The sequence below is a fragment of the Sinocyclocheilus anshuiensis genome, unplaced genomic scaffold, assembly GCF_001515605.1.
Source record: "Sinocyclocheilus anshuiensis isolate Anshui unplaced genomic scaffold, SAMN03320099.WGS_v1.1 scaffold664, whole genome shotgun sequence".
NCBI lineage: Eukaryota > Metazoa > Chordata > Actinopteri > Cypriniformes > Cyprinidae > Sinocyclocheilus > Sinocyclocheilus anshuiensis.
Genome location: NW_015554122.1, coordinates 34,022 through 45,087, shown reverse-complemented (window position 1 = coordinate 45,087; position 11,066 = coordinate 34,022). Strand labels below are relative to the sequence as shown.

The 11,066-nt window shown below is 36.6% G+C and overlaps 1 protein-coding gene and 1 long non-coding RNA gene across 2 annotated transcripts in view; one reads left to right on the top strand and one right to left on the bottom strand.

Moving 5' to 3' along the window:
- The window catches only part of LOC107670046 (uncharacterized), a 19,835-nt gene that overhangs the window by 5,967 nt on the left and 2,802 nt on the right, over nucleotides 1-11,066 (bottom strand). The gene's annotated exons all lie outside the window — the stretch shown is intronic.
- The window catches only part of LOC107670042 (sodium-coupled neutral amino acid transporter 9-like), a 16,173-nt gene continuing 5,669 nt past the window's right edge, over nucleotides 563-11,066 (top strand). The window contains exons 1-11 of the mRNA XM_016462518.1: nucleotides 563-682; nucleotides 2,883-2,996; nucleotides 5,099-5,228; nucleotides 6,490-6,608; nucleotides 7,246-7,309; nucleotides 7,392-7,485; nucleotides 8,044-8,214; nucleotides 8,327-8,383; nucleotides 9,380-9,577; nucleotides 9,686-9,793; nucleotides 10,624-10,730. Of these exons, the coding sequence (XP_016318004.1) occupies nucleotides 2,914-2,996; nucleotides 5,099-5,228; nucleotides 6,490-6,608; nucleotides 7,246-7,309; nucleotides 7,392-7,485; nucleotides 8,044-8,214; nucleotides 8,327-8,383; nucleotides 9,380-9,577; nucleotides 9,686-9,793; nucleotides 10,624-10,730 (1,131 nt within the window). The 5' untranslated portion in view covers nucleotides 563-682; nucleotides 2,883-2,913. The remainder of the gene's footprint in view (nucleotides 683-2,882; nucleotides 2,997-5,098; nucleotides 5,229-6,489; nucleotides 6,609-7,245; nucleotides 7,310-7,391; nucleotides 7,486-8,043; nucleotides 8,215-8,326; nucleotides 8,384-9,379; nucleotides 9,578-9,685; nucleotides 9,794-10,623; nucleotides 10,731-11,066) is intronic.

The window sequence follows — 11,066 nt, the reverse complement described above, 5'->3', positions numbered from 1 at the left end:
ATATATATAGATATATATATATATATATATATATATTACTCAATTTATACCTGATCAAATATTTTAGATCTTGGCATAACTAAAACAATTATATTCATAAAATGTATACAAATAATTTTATTATTTTACATGATTTTTGTTTGTTTTTCTGCACTCACAAATCTAGAAATCACAATTCTAAAATTAGGCTTACTCATATATCCAGTTATTCATTCACACACACATACACACAAGTCATCCTGAGGCCCCCTTGTAAGTTTGCTGAACTCCCCTGGTTAAGAACCTCCATTAAAATGAACTCTCATGAGTAATTTCTATTGTCACAACAACACTAAATTACGCTAAGATTAAAATGTTTAGAAGAAACGTTTTAATGTTAAAGAAATATATCATTTTTTTCTGTAAGTCAATATAAAATGTTAGTTTTCTTTAATTTGATTAATATATGCATTTGGTCATAAGGGTCTGGTCTGTTACCAGAACAGCTTGCATGTCTTCGCCCGCTCTGGAATTATGGGTAATGTAGTTGTTTGAAGGCGTCCTCGCGTTCCTCACGCGTTGTGTGGCGGTGGAATCTGCACTACTAATCCCATGCGACATTTGAAAAGCATGTGCCGTTTAAATACTGAGTTTCCTTTTCAAAACAGTTGTCTCAGCAGATTGTCGGCTTTTGTCTGTTTTGGTAAGTTTATATTTCAAACTTCCTGTTTAGAGAGTTCATCTAAATACTAAAGCAACTCGAAATCTTCATGTGAAGCGTATGGCTACCTGTGCAGATAACCACATAAATGTACTAACTACACTTTACACGCTAATGTAAGGGCTTTTGAGTTAATTTAGTGTATTCAGTAATGGTCGCATTAAGTGCTTGTTCTGGTTCTTTCGTTTATTTCGTTATAGTCTAAATGAATACTTTAGCATGGCTTAAAATGATGCACTCACACATTCACAGTCTTACATGATTTCACCTGTTTATGCCATCATGTGTATTGCGTATAAACTGCAGATGTTCGTTTCGTCTAGAGAACAGAAATGTTATTATTGACGCATTGCATATGAAGGAGTGTTGTTCATAGCAGCTTAAGTTTATATTTCAAACTTCCTGTTTAGAGAGTTCATCTAAATACTAAAGCAACTCGAAATCTTCATGTGAAGCGTATGGCTACCTGTGCAGATAACCACATAAATGTACTAACTACACTTTACACGCTAATGTAAGGGCTTTTGAGTTAATTTAGTGTATTCAGTAATGGTCGCATTAAGTGCTTGTTCTGGTTCTTTCGTTTATTTCGTTATAGTCTAAATGAATACTTTAGCATGGCTTAAAATGATGCACTCACACATTCACAGTCTTACATGATTTCACCTGTTTATGCCATCATGTGTATTGCGTATAAACTGCAGATGTTCGTTTCGTCTAGTGAACAGAAATGTCATTATTGACACATTGCATATGAAGGAGTGTTGTTCATAGCAACTGCAGGGCTCATATAATGACACCTGATGTCATGTGGCTTTCAGAAGTGCCTTCAAACAGCTTTATACAGTATTATAAACCTCAGCTTATCTAACTTAGTCTTTTCAAACAGTGAATTGCTTATATATGCAAGAGTAAACGAATGAGTATTAATGTTTGGGATCAGTAAGACTTGTAATGTTTTTTAAAGAAGTCTCTTCTGCTCATCAAGGATGCATTTATTTGATCAAAAATACAGAAAAAAAACAGTAATCTTGCTAAATGTTATTACAATATAAAATAATGGTTTCTATTTTAATATCCTTTAAAATATAATTTATTTCTGTGATCAAAGCTGAATTTCCATCAGCATCATTACGCCAGTATAAAGTGTAACATGATCCTTCAGAAATAATTCTAATATGCTGATTTATTATAAGAATAATTAATGTTGTGCTGCCAAATTTTTTTTTTTTTTTGAAACCTGTGATACTTTTTTTCAGGATTCTTTGATGAATAAAAAGTTAAAAAAGAACAGCATTTATTCAAAGTATAAATCTTTTCTATCAATATAAATCTTTGCTATAACTTCTTAACAATTTAACATGCTTGCTGAATAAAAGTTTTAATTTCTTTAAAAAAAAAAAGAAAGAATAAAAATGTACTGACCCCAAACTTTGAACTCTAGTGTATATTGTTAGAAAATATTTCTATTTTAAATAAATGCTCTTCTTTTAAACTTTAAAGCAGCACAACAGTTTCAACACTGATAATAAATCAGCATATTAGAATGATTTCTGAAGATCATGTGACACTGAAGACTGGAGTAATGATGCTGAAAAATTAGCTTTGATCACAGAAATAAATGTGATTTTAATGTATATTAAAATAGAAAAATGTTATTTTACATCATAATAATATTTCACAATATTATATTTTTTCCAGTATTTTTAAACAAATAAATGCAGCCTTGATGAGCAGAAGAAACTCTTGTAAAAAACATTACAAATTGTTCTTATCCCAAACTGTTGACCGGTAGTCAATATATATTTGTGTGTGTGTGTGTATTAACTTATCTTCCCTGATCCATATCATCTGGAGTGTAAGTGTTCAGCCGGACGTTTCCACATTACTCACAGGACAGGAATCTGCTGTTGTTTTGTGTTCTCTAATGTGACGCTTTAGAGGCTGTGTGTGACATGTCTCATCATGTCTGATCCTGTTATTTGCATGTGCAGGGTTTAAAGTGTCATTACAAATGTAATGTTTTCCCACAGGGAATTTGTCTGTATTTGTCATCCTCCCTGTCCAAAGAGTTGCAATGTTTGGCTGTTAGTGTGTTGATTCTGAGGAGGATATCATCTTTCTCACAGAACAGTCTCAGATACCTGGTTTGGTGTTCTTCTGTGTTTGTCCATCTTTACAGGTGATGAGGGTTTAAACGAAGCACAAGCATCATGGATGAGGACAGTAAACCGTTATTAGGATCAGTGCAAGCTGGGGAGTATTACACCGATTCGTTGGACTCCAAGCAAAGAAGGTGCTGTTTTTGTGCTGGCTTTAATGTAACATCTTATTACCAGTATTTTAGGTGAAATTTCAGATTTAGTAAGGAATCGTAAAGACACGTGCAATATTTTCATCTTTTGAAGTGTTTCAGCTAGGGATGCACCGATATGAAAATTTTGGCCGATACCGATAAAAATGACGCAGTTATTGCGTGCTATAGTCAGAATGTGTGATCCTGTTGTGGATGCGCTCTTCCCATAACAACGCGCTGAAACAGCAACTAAACCCAAAGAATTCACAACGTTTTATTATAATAATGTTCTCATTAGAATGTTATATACACGACATTCCCAATCATAGTTATTAATGTTGTGCACTGCTGTTTGAGCTGCGTGCGCTGAGCTAAAGATGATCACCGGTAAACTGAAGCGCTCTTTTAACTTAACCAAACGCATTTTATATGAGATAAATCAGATATACATCAAATATTATACACAATATTACAACGTACAATTGCACAAAAGGCTGCAAACGAACAGCGCGCATCTGAAGTGTCTCTGAGGGAAATAATGCATTATTTATCGGCTTTAAGATATCGGCCAAATTTCCTTATCGGGCCGATACCGATAACAGAAAAAATGAGCATTTATCGGCCGATACCGATATGGTGGCTGATATATCGTGCATCCCTAGTTTCAGCTATGCATTCTTTTTTTGGGCAAAACATAAACGTACTCAACAAATATTTATCATATGAAGTGCAGCAAAACCAATATTTTTTGAACCCAGCTCATCACAGGACCTGCCACAGTGTGTTTCTAGTTGCCCAAACATCAGCTCTAACTGATGGTAAAGGCTTTCCCTCTGAACTCAGAGAGTTTGCTTTTGTCAACTCAGTCTGGTTTCCTTCCAGGAATAATTAGCATCACTGGCCAGATTGAATTAACTCAGTCTGGTATTTCACAAATACGGTCTAAGATGTAGTGCTATGTGCAGTGTGCTTCAAAACAAAAAAAAAACCCTAGTGCTGTTTAGAAAAGATTAAATCACCTCCATGTGCACAATATTACAAAACACATTAATGCAGTGGTGCCCAGTCCTGTTTCTGTAGATCTACCTTTCATGTCCAGACCACCTACCTGTGTCAAGTGCTCCTGAAGATCTTAATTAGCTGTTTCAGGTGTGCTTGATTAGGGTTGGAGCACCCCTACACTAATGTATACAGTAATCGTTCTTGTTAGTCTTGTGCTGACTGACTCATGCATTTTTGCTTAAAGGTGAAGACCTAACTCTATGCATGTTCTGCAAGACTCCCCTTTCTATTAAACATATTCTTTTGGACTGTCCCGGTTTTCTTGCAAGTAGAAAGCTCTTTTATGAAGTTTGTTCACTTAAGGACTTATTTAGTAGAATTTTGCCTGAAAAGGTTAAAAAGGTCTTAAGTCGCTGGGGTATATTTGTAGCAATAGCCAAAAAAACATTGTATGGGTCAAAATGATTGATTTTTCTTTTATGCCAAAAATCATTAGGATATTAAGTAAAGATCATGTTCCATGAAGATATTTGTAAATTTCCTACTGTAAATATATTAAAACTTAATTTTTGATTAGTAATATGCATTGCTAAGAACTTAATTTAGACAACTTTAAAGACGATTTTCTCAATATTTAGATTTTTTTGCACCCTCAGATTCCAGATTCTCAAATAGTTGTATCTTGGCCAAATATTGTCCGATCCTAATAAACCATACATCAATGGAAAGCTTATTATTCAGCTTTCAGATGATGCATAAATCTCAGTTTAGAAAAATTGACCCTTAAGACTGGTTTTGTGGTCCAGGGTCACATATGTTAATTTAAAAAAACGTGTATAATATTACTTGCAAGTGTTTGTTTGTTTGCTTGGTTTTAATTGTATTTATGCGATATTTGTATTGTTGTAATTGAGTTTGTGCCATGAAAATAGCCTCAGATGCTGACATGGCATTAAATAAAATTATACTACTACTATTACTACTAGTCTTGTGCTGATGTGAATCAGCCAAACATCTTGTGAAGAACATGTCCTAGATCAGCATTCTCATTCTGAGATGTTTCTGAAGCACCTCAGGGTCCCGTTTGCTTTGTCTTTCAGGCCGTTTCATGTGGAGCCCAGAAACATAGTGGGAGATGATGTTCAGGAGCGGGTGTCCTCTGAAGCTTCGGCGCTGAGCAGCAGAGTTCATTACTACGGCCGTCTGACAGCCTCTTCAGACCGACTGCTGGTGTGCCCGCTCGCTTCATTACACTACACTACAAACGCCACTGCATGTTTCAAATCTGCTTCTCTGTGTCTGGACAAACAAACATCAAAATATCTGCGGGTTGTTTATTAGGCCTGTTGCGATTATTTGCGATAACTACAGTCATCGTGCACGTCAAATCATATATTTCCAGAAAAAGACGAGAATTTTAAGTGAACATTTAGATGCCATAAAATGCACATTTGTTTAATTCCAGTGTTTGAGAATGCTTAGGGTTTCACTTTTTAATTATTTATTCATTCACTTTTTAACATTTGCACAATGGCAAATATTTTTGTCCATTGCATGTTACACATGTTATCAAGTTAATGCCACAGAAAAGGAGATAAGCTACTAACACTAACTGTACGGATGTTAAGGTGCAATCACATTAGTGAAATTGAAGCAAAAAAAATTGTTTTTAAAAATGTAATAATGCATGAAGCACAGCTCACATACAATCCACTTTCAAACCAAGAAGCTTACTGTTGGTCAACACAGCAAATCATAGCATATTACTTTTACACCAACTCAGTGGTCTTCCTTTGTGTGAAGTTAAGGCTTTTGGGTTTAGTCAGACCACCTTAAAATGACACAAAGTGTTCAACACAATTGTGAATCATATTCAAAGTGATTAATTCAGTCTACATCTGTCCAATATAGGTTTACAAATCCTTAAAGCAATAGTTCACCCTAAAGTCATCATTTACTCTCACTCATGTCTTTCAAAACTTGTAGAACTGTCCTTTTTCTGTGACACAAAATGCAGGTTTGGAACGACATGAGAGTGAGCAAACAATGACAGCATATTCTTTTAATCCATAATCTTACACTGTGACCTAAACAGTGTACATATTTATATTCCAATTAGTCTCAAGCCAAAATTTCACGATTGTGAGATTATCCTGCTTTTTGAGGGCGGTACTGTATGTGGGTGAAGTCAAACCCTCTTCATGCTGCCTTATTTCACAGATATTTGTGAGTGGTCTGTTGTTTTGTGTCTGTGTATAATTGAATTAGCCCGTGGCTTTGATTTCCTTTTTTGTTTTTCCTGGTTTGGTTTGTGGAGGATGCATCACTAAATACAGATTAACACAGTCTTCAACCACAAATTCCGCTTTCCGCCAGTATTTCAGGACAATGCATCATTTGTTTGGGGACTCCAGAAGTTGAAATCTAGTCTTGTAGAATATAAAAGGAACTGTGATGTAATGCATTTGTTTATGCAGCTTATCTTCATCAGGTACCTCCAGATCATGTGATTCCTTCTCCTGAGGACATCTATATCTACAGTCCACTGGGAACAGCGTTCAAAGTGCAGGGGGGCGACAGTACTGCCAAAAACCCCAGCATTGTCACAATGTAAGACCACCCTCGAAAAGGCTTTTAATGCATTGCTTCTGCACACAGAGTTACGAAGCCCTGCCACAGGACAGGTTTAACTGTTAATTAGAGTGCCAGAGCTAGAATGTTAAGGCAACAAGCGACTAATCAGAAAACTGAACAATACTTGCATTATTAAATATTCATGATCTTTAAACAGCAGAGTTATTTAAGATTAAAGGGGTCATATGATGCTTTTTTAAAGATCATTAGCAGAGTCTTAACTTTGATAAAGAACATCTCTTTGGTTTTGAGACTTTAGTCTTTGCAACTTCAGGGATCTTATCTATGCACAATCAGCTTGTAACACTCCAAAGAGAAAGGAAAACTTGAAATCGCATCATATGACCCCTTTAAGACAAGCAGAGCAGATTTACATGGTGACATTTCCACCGATGTACAAGCAGTTATTAAACTCCATTTGATTTAAATGATTGATTGTTTGTGTGTGTGTTTGTATGTATGTATGCGTGCGTGTGCGTGTGCGTGTGTGTGTGTGTGTGTGTGTGTCCATGCATGTATGTGCGTGCATGTATGTGTGTGTGTGTGGTTGTGCATGTGTGTGTGTGCATGCATGTGTGTCTGGGTGTGTGTGTGTGTGGGTGTGCGCGCGCAGCTTCGCCATATGGAACACCATGATGGGAACATCTATATTAAGTATGCCATGGGGAATAAAACAAGTGAGTTTACATTTTTCTTGTGTGTTTCCTTTCCTCACTGCAGGCTGTTATGAAGGTAAATAATTTTTTGTCCTGTTTCTAGGCTGGCTTCACTCTGGGCATCATCATTATTGTTCTTATGGGCTTGCTGACGCTCTACTGCTGCTACAGAGTATTAAAGTCCACAAAGTCCATACGTAAGCCAACCACATGACTGCTCTCAAATAAACAGCCAGTCTTTCACATTTTTTTACAGCCCCAATACACAAGGCTCAAGTTATGAGAGATATAGTGACTCAGTGTAGCTCTTAGACAAAACTAGTCCATTATGGGCTTAAGATATTTATACCATTCTCAGTTTAATGCACAACGGGGGGCATTATGCACCTAATTTTTAGGGGACCCCAGTGACAGATCTGGTACTTCTTTGTGACAGACAGGATAATCCAGGGCTATAAAGTTTGTTTGATACACAAGGGTTCAGATCATTAGTGTTACAGTTCCTGTGCTCATTTTCACATAAGCTGGTCTTGCTTAAACCTAAGAACTGTAGTACTGTACTGGGAGTTTTGTTTTGTTTATGAAGCCATAATTTAACAACCTCAGGAGTTCCTGCTGGATCCGTCTTCATATGTTCCTACATTACTGCCAACAAAATCTATTTCTCCATGAGATGTTGACTTCTGTAACCCTGCGTTCTGTGATAGCAGGTGTTTCGCGTGAATCCTGTGTGATACGCAGCTCTGTCTTTGCAGCGTATGTCGATACCTCAGACTGGGAGTTTCCTGATGTGTGTAAATATTACTTTGGGGGATTCGGAAAATGGTCGAGTCTTGTTTTCTCACTGGTGTCACTGATTGGTGCGATGGTGGTCTACTGGGTCCTCATGTCCAACTTCCTGTTCAACACAGGAAAATTCATTTACAGTGAGTGTTTCTTCTCCCCGCCGTTCCTCATTTGTTCTGCTGTCCATTAACTGATGGACTGATGTTTTCTAGGAAGATCTGTATAACTGCTGTATCTGTATATTTCTCACAGACTATGTTCACAATGTCAACACATCAGACACTTTTGGCACAAATGGAACAGATAGAGGTAAGTGGTCACATTGATTTTTATTATTGTTATTATTAATTGGTCTGAAGTCATGAGCCTGGTCTATTTGGATTCGTTGAGCCATGCAGAGTCCAATGATACCCAGAGTTCAATGCTTTGCTGCATTTTGTTTGAACGAGTCTTGGTAAGTGATTGGGAAGGTTCACTCAGGATATGTATAATTTCGAGAGATCTAGTGCGTGGCTGCTCGAGTCCATCTTTTCTAATTCAGCCGTATTGCCTATCTTCCATTTTCAATTTTGTAGAGAAGGTTTTGCCAATCCTCTTAAATTTAGAAGATTCTCCTGCTGGCTAGGAGACTAATATTGCTAAATTGGAAATCCAAAATGCCCCCTGCATATTCTCGTTGGCTATCAGATGTTCTTTATTTTATTAAGTTAGAAAAGATACGATTCTCATTCAAGAAGTGTTTAAATAGGTTTTGGAAGTTGTGGGGTCCACTACTTCAGTATATTAAAGTGTAATTCTTCACCCAGTCCTAATTGTCACAAACCGCTTGAATAACTGACTTTTTATTCTGAGTGTGCTTTGTTTGTTCCAGGTATTTTTTGTAATTAATTATTGTAATTGATATCAGTTTTGTATCTTTTTTTTATTAATATTGGTACAGACTGTTTAAAAAAAAAAAATCATATTCTTTGCCCCATGTGATTTTCAGAGAATTAATCCCTGGATTTTTGATATTCCAAACCATTTTTCTGTGACACTTTCACAAATCTGACTGTGAAGATCACAAAAGGCAAATATCTGTATCTTGGTAATGCTTCTGCTTATTGAAACGAAACTTAAATAAAAAAAATTTAAAAAAATCTGTTAAATTTGGTTTAAAAAGATATTGTCGTAACTTTTGAACTGATTTGCCTAAAATGTCAGTTTATAATACTGGTCCAGTATTGGAATCAATATATTCTTTAGACATGCTGCATTTCATGTGCTTGACCATTCATTCAGAATAACAATTGTCTCTTTCACTAGTGATCTGTCCATATCCAAATTTGGATCCAGATGGAGACAGCAGCACTCTCCAATACTATGCGGGAGAGAACAGCACAGGACAGGTGTTTGATCTTTGGTGGAGTAAAACCAACACCATCCCGTTTTACCTCATTGTTCTGCTGCTGCCGCTGCTCAATTTCCGTTCCGCGTCCTTCTTCGCCAGGTTCACCTTCCTCGGTATGGCCTTTATTTTCCCAGCTAGAGTGGTAATATTTCTGCTTTGACGGGGATGAACAGCAGCTTGTGTTTTGCTCCGTTAGCTGAGGTTTTCATTTATTTTCACAGGCACCTTGTCGGTGGTTTATCTCATCTTTTTGGTCACATATAAAGCCATTCGACTGGGCTTTCACCTGGACTTCCACTGGTTTGATTCATCAACGTTTTTTGTTCCAGGTAAAAGAATCTTTTTTTTTTTTTTTCATGCAATGTTTTGAAATCACCTGTAACTCATTTTAAAGGGATATTTATGGTTCTTTATTCACTTCCTTTCGCATGACTGCAGTGAACTTGACAAAGCTAAACATCAGTCCACGTCGTAACCCCTACAACGTTGTGTAGGTGAAGTGTTGTAATGTAAAAGTAAAAAAAGATTTAAAAAAAAAACCTATTTCAACTTTTACCCCATTTGCCTCTGAATATTTTGAACTCATCCAGTGATTGATGGAATAAATTGTATGACGTTTAAGTGATGATTAAATGGCCATTACCAGTGCAAAATCAGGTACTCCAGTTTAGTGAGTCGTTTTTCTTCCCTTTTTTTTTTTTTCATGCAATGTTTTGAAATCACCTGTAACTCATTTTAAAGGGATATTTATGGTTCTTTATTCACTTCCTTTCGCATGACTGCAGTGAACTTGACAAAGCTAAACATCAGTCCACATCGTAACCCCTACAACGTTGTGTAGGTGAAGTGTTGTAATGTAAAAGTAAAAAAAGATTAAAAAAAAAAACCTATTTCAACTTTTACCCCATTTGCCTCTGAATATTTTGAACTCATCCAGTGATTGATGGAATAAATTGTATGACGTTTAAGTGATGATTAAATGGCCATTACCAGTGCAAAATCAGGTACTCCAGTTTAGTGAGTCGTTTTTCTTCCCATGATGTCTGGAGGCAATCAAAGCCCTGACACGAGTCATGTGAAAGAGTTGTGATAGTGTGAATCAACACTTACTGTTCTCTGTGTAACGTGTGCTTGTCTTTGTTATCTCTGATTGAGTTAGAGTTCAGATCGCTGTTTCCTCAGCTGACTGGGGTTCTCACACTAGCATTTTTCATTCACAACTGCATCATCACGCTTATGAAGAACAACAAACATCAGGAAAACAATGTGAGTGTTCTCAACCTGTCCACATCAGTGTATTATTACTGACTCGAAACATCATTTCTGTCCTCGTAGGACTAGTTTCATATTCCATACATCACACTTGTGCAGCGGGTGCAGAAAAGCTTCTTTTTTTCTGCTACAGAGAAACTAAAACGTTTAGTGCTGCAAAAAAGATATAATGCTGTACTTTGCACAAAGGGAAAATGGGATGAGTCACTGTGGTCAAGAGTGAGTGTTCAGGAAGATCAGAAAGAACCTGACAGTCAGCCAAACTATGACCATTTTTCTGTCTAAGTAATGTTTTTGTGTGAGTGTGAGAGTGTGTGTGTGTGTGTGTGT